Here is an 18,076-nt window from a genome sequence, read left to right on the forward strand (position 1 = left end):
AACTTACAAACTTGTCGAAGAACACTAAACTTGTGTTTTGTAAAGAATGTCTTACAAATAGGCTGAATCGGCATATAGTTAGTTGGTCAGATTGAGTGGAAAATCTTCAGAGCGATAAATTGTTCTACGTTTGGACCACGGCAGAGTAAAACCGTAAAACACAATATAATTATCACATCGGGTGACAAAAACAAACCCATTTCGTAACTTGTTGCATAAATAACTATAAAATACAACTCTACTTTAAAACGATTATTTATTACGAATAGTGTATTTATTCACTTAGGTTAAGGCATTTTATGCTATTACTGGGGCAGTACATAGCATGTTTGGGAGGGGGAAATGTGTAAAGAAATATTTAAACTTTTCTTTTTGTTTTTTAAAATGTAGCAGTTTTTGGGGTTGATAGATGCTGAGTTGTGTAATTTCCTTATATTTACTAAAGTCATCGCTACAACCTTCAGCAACGCATTTCAATTGGTGAACAAAAGTGATTAGTGCCGTAAATCTTGCTGCCCATTGAAAAATAGTAATGTCATTAATGACATCATTCCATGCTCCACGTTCATCTCTATGATCTTTGTGCGCCAACTGAAATTAGATTACAAGATCATTCAAACGTCGAAATATGTTATAAGAAGCCAAGATACCTTGTTTCGGACTGTTCTTATCAAGCCGAATGCATTATCCTCTATATTCGGATTTTCTTGGTCCAATTCCACCTTAACATCTGGCTCAAGCTTACTTTGCCACCATTTGAATGTATTGTCCGCTCGAAGAAATTTTAATAGATTTGGTTTTTGAACTCCATTATCCCTTTCCACCCATTTGCAAAAATTTGAAAATAAAAGTGATCGTTCATTAGATGAGTAAAATGTGGGACTTTTTAGAGCGTCTGACAAAGTCATTTTGTTCTCTTTCAACAGCTCGATTAAAAACATTAAAGCATATCTTTGCTGTACACACGTTAATAAAGATTTAACGTTGGCAATAACAGCTCTATGTTCTTGACAATTCGTTATAATTTGGTTTAAAATAACTGCGCATTCTGCAACATTTCTTTGAATTTCTTCTATGCAAGTCGTCTGTTTAGCGTTCTCTAAGTTACAAACTTTCAACATTTTATTTGAAGTTAATGCAATGTGGTTTGGGTTCTCTGAAAATTTAAGAACCAATCTTTTATGGTGCAAGTAATTTACCGCCGATAAGAATTGTCTAGGGTATTCCGTACATAATAAATCATTATTGTAGCCTTGTAGATGTAAGAAAATATTTTCCTTATGGCGCTCAAAAACAGCCAAAAGTCGCTGAGGAGGTTCCGACTTCTGAATCATTTGCACAAAGAAATTTGTATTTTTCAACTTTTTGTAACATTTCAGTTCCGCTTCCGCAGACTTTCTATCGCCATAATCCTTCAAAGTAACTTTTTGCTTTTCTCCTGGAAGCATGCCTGAGCTGCTAGTACCTGATCGTGTTTTACATAAATACTCTTCATTTATTTCAAAATAGTTCTTAATTTCAGCATCAATCTTTTTACTATCCTGATGTTGTTTCATTAAATGAACGTCACTTTCATTGTCTAACACCGAATTGTGCATCACACTGTTTTCTGCATCCGAAATTGACAATTGAGATAATTTTTCTTGGTTCGCATCATTTTTATCAATCTTTCTGCTAATTGCTGCTGGGGAATTATCACTGTTTATGTTTATGCTGAATCCCTTGCCGGTGTTTTTATTTTTACCATTCTTTCGACGACGCGAATGGTTCTGGTTAGGCATAGTTCTTTCACGGTATCAACACGTTCAACAAGTATCAATAACAACTACGGAAAATCAAAATAATTTAATCAAATTGTCTTGTTATTGTTATTGCAGCAATGTACCTTGAAGTTCACGGTGAAAATTTTGACAGGTTTGTCCATATGTTGAACTTAGCAAATATAATTTGCCAGTATCATAGCACTGCTTCTAGCACGAACATTCATTCATTTTTGGAACTTCAAAAAGCCTCCAAATTTTCAAATATGTATGCGTGTACGATTGCATGTATTGTGTGTTTTTATTCACACCAAGAAATCATGACTCCTATCTTTACGAGAAAATGCAAGGCCTATTTTGATTGCATTAGCCTCCGAATATTTCTTATGTTCATGCTAGTAGCAGAGCTGTGCCGGTATACATCAGTAACACGGCAGAGTAGTAGTATATTTCTTTCCGAGGTTTCAAGTTGTTCCCCTTCGGGTCGGGCTGTAACACCCCACTTATCAAATAACAACTTGGAACCTCGTAAGTACAATGCTTTACGTGATTAGGCAATGTAAATGAAAATGAAACATGCCGTAACACGTAAATTACTTTACTCTGCAGTGATCAGTAATAATTATTCGTTCACATTCACTGGTGAGATTTTGACAGTTTTAAGAGGCATCGATGCTTAGCTAAAATTGTAAGGTGTTGAGGAAAATGTGTCGTGTGTCAAGCAGCCGAGTGGTCATGTGGGGTTATATACACAGACCAAACGAAACAGAAGTTAAAAAATGGAATGTACCGCAACTCTGCTTTGTGTGAATATCATAAAACAGTGTGCTCATTCCTTTCGCAACTTAAATCACTCAGAGTACATTACGTACCTGCTACTAAATGTTGTGTTTTGACTCGTGGAAGGATTGCACGACGAGCCAAAGGCGACTTGAGCAAGATGCATCACTAAAAGTTGAAACTTCGTAGGCCTATCCACCACCCATGGCCGACCATCAGTCAAAGTGTGGTCAACTTTCAAATAGAGCTGTACCTCTGCAACATTATTGTTTTGATGGACCGACCATTAATAATGGTAGCTGACCTCAGCCGCCATTACATACAAAAATATTTCCTCAGAACTTTTATGTTTACGGAATTGCGGACCACTTGAAAAAAAGTTGACCTTTTCCGCTGGAATATAAGAGTAAATTGTGACCAAATTCTATTTTAAAATTGTTCTTTTTTACATTATGTCACCGTAAAGTGTCTGAAGGGTATTTCTAGTCCATAACCGACCAGTGCAGATCCAACCAATCGGATCGGATGGACACTTTAAAAAATTCGATTTTCTCGAATTCAACAAAAGTATTTTGACCACCCCTTGACATCATAGTATGTTACGTCACTGTTTGTAAATATTTGTTTCGGCAAGAGTGAGGTTTGATGAACGAGCCGAAGGCGAGTGGAGTAATCACACGTGCCTAAACAAGCATTTACAAGCTGTGACGTAACACATTTTACATGTTTGTGGACGGTAAGTGCATTTTCCCTGTCACAAGCAGTGATGTAAAGTGCACTTTACCGTGCATAAGCATGTAAAATGACATTACACCCAAAGCTATCGTACGAGCTATAACTTTTTTTTATGTTTTTTTTTAACTAGATAGCTGAAAATGTTGATCAAGATACGGAAGACCATAGCCGAAAATCTTGATATATCAAGATATGGAAGACCATAGCCGAAAATCTTGATATATCAAGATACGGAGGATCATAGCCGAAAATCTTGATATATCTTGTGAACAAGTTGATGAAAAAGTGAACCGAAATAGTACATTTCGTACCTAGGACTAAAGGTCTTTTTTAGCGTGTGAGAGGTTTCCAGACAGAGCCGAAGGCGGGGTCTGGAAACGAATACGCTAAAAAAGACTTTTACTCCGTGGTACGAATAGTATTTTTCATATTGGACGGAGATACTATAAAAATATGAAAAGTATAGTTTTCGTGTAAATTTTGTCGATCCGATGCGTAGCCGGGATCAATAATCACACGAAAACGAGACATTTATTTTTATGCCTAGTTACGTAATGGATTTTTTTTTTACTCAAGTGAGGATGTCAATCGATAAAACTCATCAACAGATGCATTCCTAGCAAAATCTGTCTCTTATTCTTTGGAGATATCAACGTTGAATGTCAATTCCCATACAAAAATTCAAAATATCGGATTCTACCGCTCTTTTATGCAGCGCTATGTACCATACCACTATAAACGCGTGGATGACAGCTATACGATGTGTTCACGTTCTTCGGGAGGGAATGTAGCGCAAATGAATATTGTACGTTCATGAGTTGTCAAATTTTTCAGTGCGTTAGACTGATGACAATTTTTAATTGATTTTAATTTATTTAATAATTGATGAAAAATTCAACAACAGACAAATGGCCTATAATTATGAACAGATGAGTTGGTCAGGTGAGTGACGACAAATTCATTTAAACGTTCTAATCCGCATCGAATCCTTCTCATTCATACCTCGCATGAATATTTTGTTTTGATACACGGCATAATTAAAAGAAAACATGGTTTTCACATCACGTACTTTAATTTGATTGCAACACACACATGTCGTGTCGGTGCCTGTCTCTGGGCATCCAATTGACGTGGAGATTTACTGAATTGAGAATTTTCTGTTCCAGAGGTCAGAGACCTGTTTCGAAAATGGCGTGAGGATAACGAAAGGAAAAGTGACGATATTGTTCTGCTGTGGAAGACGGTGTTGGAGGAAAAGGCGAGTAAGCTGGGCAATGAGAGGCATTTGGTGTTGGAACAAGTTATCATTGCCGCATTCGACTGTGCCCGCTTGGATATTTCCGAAAAATGTATCCGAGAATTGTCACAAGAATTTCCCGGCAGTTTAAGGGTTCAGAAATACAAGGCCATGAGATTGGAAGCATTGGGACGTTATGACGAGGCAAATGATGTTTTGGATGATATAATCAGCAAAGACGAAACGAATGCGGCTCCACGTAAACGGAAGATTGCTATTCTAAAGGCCAGAGGAAAGACAGGCGAAGCAATTAAGGAGTTGTGTGAATATCTCAAAAAGTAAGGGACAATCCATTATGACCATGATCACGTTACTGTTCGTTAGACGACATACTAACAGCAATTCTTACCGCTTTGCAGATTTATGTCAGACCAGGAAGCTTGGCACGAGCTGTGTAGTTTGTATTTATCAGAAAATGAATATTCTAAGGCTGCATTTTGTATGGAAGAAGTTTTGTTACATAATCCACATAGTCATTTAATTCATCAACGTTTAGCCGAGATTCGTTACACTATGGTAAGTACTAGCTATGGTCGTAAGTAGAAAGCCCGAAAGTATTGGTAAGTTAGTTCTCCGACCCTGCCGGTTCGCGAGTTATTAAGGCAGTTGTGCACTCGCGATTCCTCTAGATTCTTATTACCTAGCACACCACTCGTTGACTACACGGAGACAACTGTTGCCTCACAAAATATTTCACCGAAATTTCTGGAAAAAATCCTAATTTGTAACCAAAATTCGTATTTTACTTGAAATTTCATAGGAGGGGCGTCTGTGCATAATAGCGACTGACTTCCCCTAAGTTAAAAAAATTATGTGCTGGGTATGTCTTGATAACCATACCCCACTGTGATAAACACAATGCACTATGTTAGGAGTAAAGTGAGCACCCTTTTAACTGAATTAGATTTATGGATGCTTATCCTACATTTCCTCATGATAATTGTTAGCGAATTATAACCGAAATAAATTTTCTAACAATTCTCATCTATGTTACAGGGTGGCTTAGAAAATATTGAAATAGCAAAGTCGTATTATTCCCAAGCATTGAAGCTGAATGCCCACAATCTGCGAGCACTGTATGGATTGTATTTGGTAAGTGAAGACGATTTACCGGTCGGTTTATGTGTTTCAGTGTGTTAATTTCATTCAAAATTGATTTGCAGTGCTGCAATCACATAATCAACTCGAAAGCATCGGTGAATAAGCGAAAAGATGCCCAGAAATTGGCCAGTTATGCACTAGCTGAAATACAGGCAAAGTCAAGCGTTGGCGATAAAAAGACCCAAAACGATAAATATATCGGTGCCCTAGAAAATGCATTTGGAAATTTAGAGTTAAAATCAAATTGACCAAGTCAAAATTCGTGTTTTTTAGTTCAATACGAAAAATTTTGCAACTCAAATTGATTTTGTTATTTACGTATCTGGTTTGGACGGATGATTTAAGGTAAAATTTGCTTGTTTAGTGGAGAAAGAGATCCGTACGAAATTGCCTCAAATCAACCGTTCAAGACAGATACGTATACACAGCTTTACATGCAAGGGAACTCTAAAGAATCTTTCATTTTTGTTCTTGTAGCATGTGGCGTTTCTTTTGTGCTTGACAGGATTTTTCATGCAAAAAATAAAAAAAGGAGAAAAGTCCTACTTAATAAAGGGTGTAAGGGTCGGTCTTTTGTTCCATGATTTTCATTTATATTGTTTAAGGTTTCTAATATTCCCAAAATTCAATTTTCCACTATCATAATCCAATGTTGGTGATCGATTTGATGATAAAAAAAACTGTTGCAAAATACATTTCATTTCGCCTCTGATTTCAACCAATCGTCAATACAACAAAACGTTAACGTTTAATTTATTATATTACAAGAAATAAAGCAAAATATTTAATCAAAAATTATATGAAATCGATTTTCTTCAGCAAAATTTTGTTTCTTAAATTTTTAGTTGGAAAAAGAAATAAAATTTTTTGTGAATTTATTTACCGATCTTTGATATCATCCATTTTGGTGTATTGTAACCTCGTGAATTTCTACTCCAGGTCTCGGGTAAGTGTCGACTTTGTGTGGACTGTCTGTCTCTGGGAAAATCCATGTAGAATTGGTGACGTATGAACGGTGATTTTCGAGAGTATTTCCGGTGGTCTACGGCTTTATCATCTTCGAAAATGTTTTCGGAGATCCTCGATTCATAAACAAAAGCTTTTGGTCTTATTTTTCTAGCTGCTGTACTTCCTAGACAACTAACCGTTCCCACATCACAATACCTTGGGATTTAACCTCTATATTCATTGAAAATATATTCGCAGCAACTGTTTAGATGGGAGTTCTAACGATGTTAATGAATATAAAATAGTGATTTCCCATTCCAATATGGTCAGCCAGCAGCAATTTCTGAAAGTCGATGTAGGGTATGATTTTCGTTTCTTGGGATTTTACCGTAAAAATGCAGCTACAACTTTAGTCAAATTCATACTGACATGTTGGGAAGGGATCAACTGATGATAGATAGATCACGCTAGCCACGGACTGCCACTGAATCCCAAGGTCGAAACAGCTTCTTTGCTTCATTTTGTTCACTTTACGTGATCTGCTGGGTAAGGAAAGAGCTTTATTGCTCTGTTAGTGCGTCAAAATTTCTTTTTACGTCTGTAGTTTTGTAGGAATTTCAGCTGTTACCTTTTTCTTCTTGTAGGAATTTCAGCTGTTAGATCTTTTTTGTAGGCATTTCAGCTTTGTTAATTTTGTTGTTTACAGAGTTTGTTGTTCTAATAGCCTTGCGCTGTGGGTGAGTTCTAGTGGTGCATTTAGTCCGTTGACAAATCACAACGTTAAAAAACTCGTTACACTCAACTCAAAAATCCGCAGTGCCTATTTAAATTACTTAATCGATTTTAGTCTACCTGAACGAAACTCTGGAAAATTGCAAATTCTGAGTTAGTCCGCGCCAAAAAAAGATGGCCTGAACATCCTGAACAGCTCATGGAATTGAAAGAACGAAAGTTGCTATAATCTTCTGCGGATAAGTTGAATTTTGTCGAGGTTCCGACATATATTCAGTAATGCTGGGCAAATCTTAGACTTTTCTCAAGCTCAATCGACCAGCCTGTCGGTCTGAAAACATTGTAAATTACAAGGACCATTTATCGAGGCTGATATCTGATGCTAACATATCGAGTTTGTACCAAGTTCACTTTGACAACGAATAGGCGAGTTTGTCAACTTACACACGCGTACACATAGCGATCCCATTCCACATTTTCACAATTTTCTGATACAGCTCCTTCACATTATTTCATTACGTTAACAAAACGCTACGTTTACTACCTGTAGGCCTTTCCAAGGCCGACGTTAGTACAACATTACAATAATTTAAAATAAATATTTCTTGAGTTATTGTTGAAAAACTGTTTTCGAGATCCCCTGAATGCTTACATTTTTGAACGCTTTCCACCAAAAATATAAAAATATTCGAAAAAATGAAAGTTCGCTAGAATTGAAAGACGAATCCAACGAGCTATCACTCATTAAAATCGGATATCGCTTGTTCCCCCATCACCTGGAGTTTTCGTGATCGCGATATGACTCTTTAAGTTGTCGTAGACACTTTTTCGGTGGTGATTTGAAAATGGAAATTTTCATTAATTTGTTGATTCAGATTTAATGTATAAGAAAATGTCCGAATGAGTCATTCATCGACCAGAGAAATTTTGTTGACGTCAGTTGATAGTTGAAACTTGCTTAAAGGCACATAGTATATGTACGACGTGTGACCACCAAAGTGAGCTTTAGTAATCAGTTTAATATGTAGACTTAGAGTCCTTTTGTATGTGTGCTAGCAGGATATGCACAGGTGTCTTATGCCGTGTAGGTATTATTCGAACGCAACAACATGTGCAGAGTAAATTAATTTAATTTTTTAAATTTAAATCTAAAAGTCATTTTTCGTATCAACAATAAACATTTTGGATCTTAAAACGAAGGACTTAATTCTATGCGTCAAAGGTAAAACATAAAATTTAGAATGGTATACATCAAATTGTATATAACACCAATACATCAGCCTAATCCCAAACAATTCAACGAAATGCTACGAGTGCTCAGACATAGAAAAATAAAATTAAATTAAAGTGTGGCTGTGAGATGAGACCTATTGTTAAATCATGTCGGGTTGTCGATCACCGCTACCGATCAAATACAAATAAAATTAATTTGTCCGATCCCAACGCCAAACGGTACCGTCATCGCACACACAAATCAAAATATCTCCATCCCGTGAAAATGCTGTTTGTCGTATAGCTGTCGTGCATTTGATGTGTTGTAACATGGAACATTTAGCGTTCGTGGGATCTGGCGTATTCAATTCCCACAAAAATGTTTTGCCATTTTGATTACCAATTGCCATGTATTTGTTACCAATGTCCAACGCAAATCGGATGAACCAAATTTCGCACGCTTTGTATTCGAATCTATGAATGACTGATATGGACGAACTGTCGCTAACCGACGTATCACCTAATCGTCCCGGTTTCCAACAAATGATCGTATTTTCACATGACTGGAAATAAGTAAATCAATTGAGTGACATGAATCGCAATACCATACCGGTTACCGTACCTTGGACAATACGAAATTTCCGAGCCACTTCACACAATCGACGTAATTGCGATGCACGTCCCTAGTGGAAAAGTCGGGAAAGTGTTCGAGAACAGTGCTAAACGGACGGACACTTTTGTTCGGATTGAATGTAAAGCTTGTCTTCATTGCTTCTTTGATCGGCGACTTATCCAGACGCCACAGCTTCAATGAATGATCCATACCACACGACATAATGCGCGTTCCAGCGGCATCGAAATCAGCGCTGAGCACTTCATCCCGATGTCCTTCAACTCCTCCGAAAATTGCTATACAAACATCAGACTGAATGTTCCACAACCGGAGAGAATGGTCTTTACTGGCCGACAGCAATATGCTCGGATCTTTGGGATGGAATTTCAGTTCGTTTATGGCATGACCATGGCCAATGTAATGCTTCGGGCAGGTCATACTCATTGGATTTATTATCCGAATGATTCCGTGGAGTCCACCGGCAGCGAGAATTGGTTGAGCCGTGTCTGGTTCGTAGGACCAGCTACATGTCTAAAAATCATTTCCATCAGATTATAAGTTTCTTCGCCTATGGATTCTCGATCGTCACCTGCGATACTCACATAAAATACTTCGTCAGTGTCTGGATCCGAATAGCATTGTAACAATTTGATCCCACCATTCTTCTGGCATTCATAGATTGTGACGCGATTGCTTCCGGCAGATGCAAATATAATTGGCTCACCAGGTTTCAGATGCTGACAAAATGCTGTACCGAATATAGGCTGATTGTGGTCTTCTTTGAAGTAAGTTCTGGAATTTCGGCACAGATAAAAATCAAATTTTCTAATTGAACAACAAACTGTTTGCTCACACAAATTTGAATGGAGGCCTAGGCACTTTTGGTAATTTTGACTTTCTCCTTTTCGGTCCGCGTTTCTTGATTGTTCCACTAGGTGTAGCACTTCTAGAGGTAGTATCACTAGTACTTGTAACACTCAGCCCATCATCCTGAAAAGTCATAAATCGTTTTGTCAACAAAAAACCGTCAATCCAGGTTTAACCAACAGACTATCACATCAACGCGACCTAATTAATAATATGATCCGAGATATTCGTGACTTGTACTTTGATGTCTACATTCAAGTCACATTTACAGTTTGTTTGCAAATAATATTAGTACGGTAATGGCCAACCCTATCTCATTCATTGTTTAAAATGTTAACTCAAAGACAAAGACACTTAACCTCAACCAAGAAAAATGGTTTACCTCTTCTCCAGATTCCTCTGATGCGTTCACAGTTTCTGTACTTTCCGTTTTCTCTAGCTTTGGTTGCATTTTATATCTTAAAAATATAATTCAGTCAAGATAAACAAAAAAATAAATTTACAATTTAGCTAAGAACGCTGAAACTGTTCAACTGCCGGCAAAAAATTTACAATCAAAATAAAGACTACATTTAAACATGGATGTTGACATATCGACATTTTTTTCGTGACGTTTTGTAAATCGATTTTGTGACTAGTACTCCAACACATTTTTGCGCAAGGGTTTAATCGGTTTAATCCAAGGCTGTATACATACTTGAAGAGGTCAAATTTAACAATGAACGTCAACACAAGGTATGGTCGAATGTCAAACTTTGTATGTAGCGGAGGACACAGCGATTTCATATAAACAAACTCACCTCTCATGAGAGGTCATGCGTTTGTTGAAATCGCTATGTCCTCCGGTTTGTATGAACAGACCATACCTGGCTTATACTTTCACCTACTAACGACAAGGTATGAAACTGTCAAATTTTTTGTGTGTCACCTGCGTATCTGCATCTGCATGTCCCTTCCAAGTATAGAGTCTAAAAAATAAACCCTTGGGTTTAATCAATGTTATGAATGAATAGGTTAAGCCACTTTTGAGTTGATTACGAAGGCGGTGTGATCAAAATTTTCCTGTAGCGCCAACTAGGTTTGGAAAATTTTATATGGCGATTTCAACTTAACAAAAAAAAATTGTTTTCAAGTTGACTTTTCAAACAATATACATGTCAAGATTTGTGTTTCACCCGCCTTCGTAAGTGTCTTAACTTGTTCTTTCAGAATCTTGGGTTTAATCACCTTGAAAGTATTTTTGGTGGAAAGATACAACGCGGAGTTGATTTTTAATGTTAAATTTAAAAGACACCCTAAAAATGATCGATACGCAATTTAAACCAAGGTTCTGAAAGAACATGTTAAGACACTTTGGAGTTGATCACGAAGGCGGTGTGATCAAAATTTTCCTGTAGCGCCAACTAGGTTTGGAAAATTTTATATGACGATTTCAACTTAACAAAAAAAAAATTGTTTTCAAGTTGACTTTTCAAACAATATACATGTCATAATTGTCAAGATTTGTGTTTCACCCGCCTTCGTAAGTGTCTTAACCTGTTCTTTCAGAACCTTGATTTAAACAAGTTAAAAATGACAAACACCTGGTGTTTGAAAAGTAAAGTCGGGCGGAATCGCTTTTTCAATGGGATGTAGTGCTCGGTCAATACTTCCCAAAATTGATGTCATTCGATCGGCATTGATAAGTAGGAAATTTTGTTTAATTTGAAACCCACCCCCATTCCTATAGGCAAAAATATTCCTCATCACATTTCGTCACATTCTCCTTTTTTTTAGCAATATTTCAGGATGGAGAAGTTAAACATAATAGACCCCATACGATTACTCAGGTATCGTGCTCTTCTTATTACTAGAACCTTAGCAGAACAGGTTAAGACTCTTACAAAGGCGGGTGAAACACAAATTTTGACATTTTTGTTTATGTTTATGTTTATTTATTTAACGATCAGGAACGTACAGGCTATCGCCCAATTATACAATGATCGAGAGAGCATAATTAAAAAAAAATAAATTAACATCAGAAAAAAGTTCAAATAAATACAAAGAAAAAATTTCAAAAATACAGGATAAAAAATCCCATCACTAGAGGCATCAGTCACTCTCTAGAACTGATACGCACTCTTTACAGCCGCCTTGAATTGATTAAACGGCAAATTGAAAATATCCAGACTCTTGAAATAGACATTGTGATGGTTCTGCATACGGTGGAGTGGAGAGTTAAGTTGAATATTCGACGCGGGTGTTGGTAGGTAGAATAGGTAATGAGCATTCTGACGGGTGAATCGTTGCGGTTGAGATACACACAGCCGTGACGATAGATTAGTTTCGATTTTACCATGAACGATCTTATACAAAACCATTTCATCCAACTCCAGTCTCCGAGTTTCAAGTGATTTCATTTTTAACCGTTTGAGTCTTGTCGGATAGTCTTGTTTAGGCCAGTTGAACTTATAATATAGCATTCGTGTAAATTTCCGTTGGACTCTTTCTATTTGCTCACAGTATTTATGATAATATGGATTCCAGACAGTGCTGCAGTACTCCAGCCTACTGCGTACATAAGCATAGTAGAGCTTGATGAGACTCTCTGGTCGCTTAAATTGCTGCGTAGACCGGAACAAAAACCCAGTTAGTTGATAGCATTTCTTTGTGGTCTCATATATATGATCGTTGAAACTGTGCTTGCTGTTGAGTCTGACACCCAGATCCATTTTGGATGATTTCTTTTCAATCTTGTTGTCATCGACGTAGTAGTGATAATCAATTGGTTGAGGTTTGCAGGTTACCGACAGCACGGAACATTTTTTCGGATTAAGGCTCAATTCATTTTCGACACACCACAATGAGAAGGACGATATGTCATGTCATGTCATGTCATGTACATTTTAGACATGTTTTGTTAAATACACTCACTAGAAATTGTTTGAAAAGATAATTTGAAGAAAAATAATTGTTTTTATCAAGTTGACATTTCACAGAACCTGTAATGATCAAATCAGAAGTGTCTTAACCTGCTCTTTCAGAACCTTGAGCACTTTACTTTAATGTAATTTTTTGGCCTATGATGGCACATTTTTGGCCAAATGGATAAAAATGTAGAAGATATCCATTTTGCTCCATTTGGCCAAAAAAATTCCATCGTGGCTTCACGGTTAAAAATCGATATAAGGACATGCAGTCAAAAAATTGACATCTTTCACATCTTAAGTAGGGCCTATGTTATAGAATTTTAGAAATTTTTAGAAATACCTTAAAACTCACTGACATATTTTCAATTTTTTTTTGTGTAAATGTGCTCTTCATATTTGTACATTTGTTCAAGCATTAGCCATTTTCCTATAAAATAGGCTCTAATCTTAAGTCAGATCAATATGTGCTGGAACATTGTCCGTAAATGAAATGACAAAAAATTAAACTTTAAAATGAAAGGCTCATAGATCAAGTACGCTGATGTACTAAACACGTCAGTACATGCGATACATCGACTATTTTAATTGCATCCCCAAATCGTTTTTGAAATGTCAATTTTCCCGCAAAATTTGTATTCTAACGTCAAATAAACGCGGCAATTTTTTTGTTGTTGTGAATCTAACAGCTTCATCTCTGGTGTGGTGTCTACCAGTTTAATAAATATTGTGCAAGATAAAATATTGTTATTGAACTAACAGTGCGTCTTGAATAAATAAATACAATGGCCGATGATGATCAACGACTTCGCGATAGCCAACGAGAATATCTGGACTTTCTTGATGATGAGGTTTGTTAAAATTGATTCCTCTGTTACAAGCTTGCATTTCTTTAACCATTGTTTTAGGAAGACCAAAGCATTTACATGTCTCACGTTAAAGACATGATTGCCGACAAAGGAAAACGTTTGATTGTCAATATTAATGATCTGCGACGGAAAAATCCCACAAGAGCTGCCGAATTACTCACCAGCTCTTTCGACGAACATTTGGCATTTTGCCGTGCATTGAAAGAATACGTTTCGTCGTTGGAGCCCAGCTATGCCAAGTCCAATGAAGATTTCTTTATTGGATTCGAAGGCAGTTTTGGTAAACGGCACGTAACACCCAGATCCTTAAATGCACGATTCCTTGGCAATTTGATTTGTGTGGAAGGTATCGTCACAAAGGTGTCATTGGTGCGTCCGAAGCTCGTTCGCAGTGTCCATTATTGCAGTGCAACGCAAAAAGTTATGGAACGAAAATACACAGATCTAACGTCGTACGAAGGATTCCCGAGTAGCACAGCATATCCAACAAAAGACGACGATGGCAATTTGTTGGAAACGGAGTACGGATTGTCTGTTTACAAGGATCATCAAACATTGACCATTCAAGAAATGCCAGAAAAGGCACCGGCTGGCCAACTGCCGCGATCGGTTGATATTGTGTGTGATGATGATCTGGTTGACCGATGTAAGCCCGGAGACAGAGTTCAGATTGTCGGAAATTATCGATGTTTACCTGGCAAAATGGGAGGCTACACAACCGGTACATTTAGAACCATTGTCATTGCCAATAACATCTCACAATTGAACAAAGACGCAAACTTGAATATTACACGGGATGAAGTGAATCTGTGCAAGAAATTGGCTGGTAAGCCGGGAATCTTTGATTTACTGGCCAAAAGCTTGGCTCCGTCCATTTATGGTCACGAGTATGTTAAGAAGGCAATTCTCTGTTTGTTGCTGGGAGGCATAGAAAAAGTCTTAAACAACGGAACGAGATTGAGAGGGTAAATTCTGTTGTAAAATAGTAGCTTGTGACCTCTTTCAAACTGTTTGTCTTTTCGTCTTCAGTGACATAAACGTGCTCTTAATTGGCGATCCAAGTGTTGCCAAGTCGCAGCTTCTTCGTTATGTGTTAAATACTGCACCTAGAGCGATTGCAACAACCGGTCGTGGATCTAGTGGTGTTGGTTTAACAGCGGCAGTAACAAGCGATCAAGAAACTGGTGAGCGTCGGCTTGAAGCAGGCGCTATGGTGTTGGCCGACAGAGGTGTGGTGTGCATTGACGAATTCGACAAAATGAGCGATCTTGACAGAACAGCCATCCACGAAGTTATGGAACAAGGTCGTGTGACCATTTCCAAGGCAGGAATTCATGCCTCATTGAACGCTCGATGCTCAGTACTTGCAGCTGCTAATCCAGTTTACGGAAGAGTACGAAACGTGTCAAAGTAGAAAAGTCCTTTCATTAACCAGTTTGTCATTCGCAGTACGATCAATACAAAACGCCAATGGAGAATATTGGTCTTCAGGACTCTTTGCTATCCCGTTTCGATTTACTGTTCGTTCTGCTGGATGTTGCTGACCAAGACCAAGATGAAATGATCTCCGACTTTGTTGTCCGAATGCATCGTTATCGTAATCCAAAAGAACAGGATGGCGACGTGCTGCCAATGGGTGGTAACTTTGCGGATAAACTATCTACCTTCAGTGCTGAAGCTGAGAATGAAGTAAGTTCGCAATGGAAAATTTAATTGACTGTCTCACTAACCGTTTTTCCTCTAGAGCAAAGAGACTGCTGTCTACGAAAAATACGATCAGCTGCTACATGGAAACTCTCGCCGGCGTGATGATCAAATATTGTCGGTTGAATTCATGCGAAAATACATCCACATCGCTAAGTGTTTGAAGCCAAAATTAACAGATCGAGCATGCGAGGTTATTGCCAATGAATATTCCCGCCTGCGTTCACAGGATCTGGATAAATCGGATATTGCACGTACTCAACCGGTAACCGCTAGAACTCTGGAAACATTGATTCGTCTGGCAACAGCCCATGCCAAAGCCCGAATGGGAAAATCTGTGACACCCGCTGACGCACAGGTTGCCATCGAACTCGTTCAATTTGCGTACTTCAAAAAGGTCTTAGAAAAGGAAAAGCGTAAGCGCACTCGAAGTGAAGACGAAAGTGACGACGAAATGAACGATACTGAACCAGTGGAAACAAATGGAACAGAAGAAGAATCTCAACCGACTGTGTCGACACGAAAACGAACACGTTTGGCAGACATTACGGAAGATGATGAAAATAATTTGCTCGATCCACCAGACAGCGGTGATTTGACACGACGCGAAACACGATCGAAGCCATCGACATCGACAGCTACCACTGGCACGGTACAATCTTCAGAGGACATGTTTACGGACACTGAACCTGAGCCGGTGGTATTGAGTGGCGAAAGATTGGTCACGTTCCGTCGTAAAGTGCAAGTCACATTCCAAGAATCTAGACAACAAACAATATCCGTGGCAAATCTAACGGAAAAAATAAATCATGAGAACGAGGAACCTTTTTCAGCCGCAGAAATTGACTCGGCTTTGCTGCAAATGACCGATGCGAATCAAGTGATGGTGTCGGACGGCGTAGTTTTTCTGATTTAGTTCTCTAGTAAGTTAAGTTATTCCAAACTGTTTAAGTTCAAGTTTCATTTTATCTCGATTTTACCGTACCAGTCTGTTATTTTGAGTGATTGTAATAAAGCGTTTCACAAATTTAAAAATTCATTTTCACCAGTGTGTAATTCAAGAACTGACGTAAGACAAAAAGGCGAAGCTCGGATGAAAGGGCTTGGCAGAGTTAACATTTAAAAAGTTCTCCACCTATGCTATAAGGAATTTGAAGGGTCTTGGCAGTGTAGATGTTTTTTGAAAAGTTTAATGTGGAGTTTTTAACGAAAATGTGAATTTTGCTTTTATTTAATTTCTTTCAAGTGACGAAAAAATTCTGAAAACATATCTGTACAGTCAAAGGCAGTCAATTTTCAGCATAAATTTGCTTCAGCTGTTTTTCAGCTGATCCACACATACAATCAAAACTGGTTTTCCTTATTCATACGGTTGAAGCTGCTACACGCACGCGCATGATAGTGGTAAAACCGTATAAAGACATATAAACGGTTGTGATTGTTTGTATGGATCAGCTGAAAAACAGCTGAAGCTAATTTATGCTGAAAATTGACTGCTTTTGACTGTATGGAGGGTAACATCGCTGTTCAATGTTTTTGTTATAAGAACACATTGCAGAATAATGCGCACGCTGGAACTTTAGACACCCTGGAAAGTAGTAAAGGAGTCGAGGGTTACCTCCAATAAAAAATCTAAAATGAAAATCTATGAAAAACACTGTAAAAATTACTCTATTCAGCAGCTGTCGACTATGATCACTTTTGCTTGGAATGCGTTGCTCCAATCAAACTGACAGGTTATATTAAGCATTATCAAGCAAATGAATGGTCTCACATTTCAAAATGTGTCGACCGTCAAAATCAGTACTACGACTACTGATCATACAGTATTTTTATTCAAGGAGGATTTTCGAAACCCGACCTGACCCAAACTCAGTCCGAATTCAATTTTCGAAAGCTTATAATCCAAAATCTCAGCTGATTTACACTTTTGAAACTTGAGAATAACCCGGGATTTTGGGTCACAATACCAAATGAAAGTGTGTCAGGTATAATATTTAATGATCAACGATGATAATACAGATTTGGTAAATATGTGTCACTGGGCAAAGAATGTTCCAGTTCGAATTTCGAACAATTTTCGAAAAACTTTGTACCCGAGCCTGGCGTAGTCCACAAAATTTTTTTTATCATCCCTAGATGTCAAAAATCTATTTTGAAAGTCTAAAATTTTCATTTACAACTTGCGACAAATCATAGAAGCTAAACTTTCGAGTTTTCGGTCTCCCACCTATTCCGACCTCTACCAAAGAATTCCTTCGAGGTGTTTGTTAGTTCTGTTCTACTAGAATAGGATTCTACTAATTGGAGTCCAATGCTACAGAAAAAAAATTGAATCCGGAAGATGTGAGTCGTCAAAGTTCGCCGACTGTGAAAAATTGAGGTAATCTTAGACTTGAATATTCGTAAGCTCATTTAGCAAATGTTTCAATTTTTACTCAAGTCGCCTTAAACTAGAGATGTGCGGGCCGCCCGAAATTCACCTACCCGACCCGGCCCAGCCCGGCCCGACCGGGCTTGGGTCCGGGTTTCAAAAATTAGTCGGGCTCGCG

The 18,076-nt window shown here is 37.9% G+C and overlaps 4 protein-coding genes, 1 long non-coding RNA gene and 1 other non-coding gene across 6 annotated transcripts; 3 read left to right on the top strand and 3 right to left on the bottom strand.

The window, feature by feature from the left end:
- Positions 1-267: 267 nt before the first annotated feature.
- On the bottom strand, positions 268-1,886 carry LOC119067284. Its single transcript, XM_037170169.1, has 2 exons — positions 651-1,886; positions 268-591 (listed from the first exon to the last, which is right to left on the bottom strand). The coding sequence occupies exons 1-2, from the start codon at positions 1,779-1,781 to the stop codon at positions 298-300; spliced, it is 1,425 nt and encodes a 474-aa protein (XP_037026064.1). The 5' UTR covers positions 1,782-1,886; the 3' UTR covers positions 268-297.
- Positions 1,887-1,990: 104 nt separating this feature from the next.
- Positions 1,991-8,483, top strand: LOC119067287. Its single transcript, XR_005085902.1, has 3 exons — positions 1,991-2,175; positions 3,410-3,417; positions 8,473-8,483. It is a non-coding gene; the product is annotated as an uncharacterized LOC119067287 (long non-coding RNA).
- On the top strand, positions 4,065-6,471 carry LOC119067286 (ER membrane protein complex subunit 2-like). Its single transcript, XM_037170171.1, has 5 exons — positions 4,065-4,217; positions 4,442-4,850; positions 4,932-5,088; positions 5,569-5,664; positions 5,736-6,471. Exons 1-5 carry the CDS (start codon positions 4,184-4,186, stop codon positions 5,919-5,921), a joined length of 882 nt encoding a protein of 293 aa, XP_037026066.1. The 5' UTR covers positions 4,065-4,183; the 3' UTR covers positions 5,922-6,471.
- LOC119067608 lies at positions 5,334-5,466 on the bottom strand. The gene has a single exon (XR_005085973.1). It is a non-coding gene; the product is annotated as a U11 spliceosomal RNA (small nuclear RNA).
- LOC119067285 (polycomb protein eed-B) lies at positions 8,466-10,645 on the bottom strand. The gene is made up of 5 exons (XM_037170170.1): positions 10,428-10,645; positions 10,032-10,168; positions 9,781-9,970; positions 9,188-9,709; positions 8,466-9,128 (listed from the first exon to the last, which is right to left on the bottom strand). Exons 1-5 carry the CDS (start codon positions 10,494-10,496, stop codon positions 8,778-8,780), a joined length of 1,269 nt encoding a protein of 422 aa, XP_037026065.1. The 5' UTR covers positions 10,497-10,645; the 3' UTR covers positions 8,466-8,777.
- Positions 10,646-13,585: 2,940 nt separating this feature from the next.
- Positions 13,586-16,559, top strand: LOC119067254 (DNA replication licensing factor Mcm3). The gene is made up of 5 exons (XM_037170130.1): positions 13,586-13,802; positions 13,860-14,785; positions 14,850-15,213; positions 15,270-15,509; positions 15,565-16,559. The coding sequence occupies exons 1-5, from the start codon at positions 13,737-13,739 to the stop codon at positions 16,438-16,440; spliced, it is 2,472 nt and encodes an 823-aa protein (XP_037026025.1). The 5' UTR covers positions 13,586-13,736; the 3' UTR covers positions 16,441-16,559.
- The last annotated feature ends 1,517 nt before the right edge of the window (positions 16,560-18,076 follow it).

This window comes from Bradysia coprophila (assembly GCF_014529535.1).
Source record: "Bradysia coprophila strain Holo2 chromosome X unlocalized genomic scaffold, BU_Bcop_v1 contig_12, whole genome shotgun sequence".
Classification (NCBI taxonomy): domain Eukaryota; kingdom Metazoa; phylum Arthropoda; class Insecta; order Diptera; family Sciaridae; genus Bradysia; species Bradysia coprophila.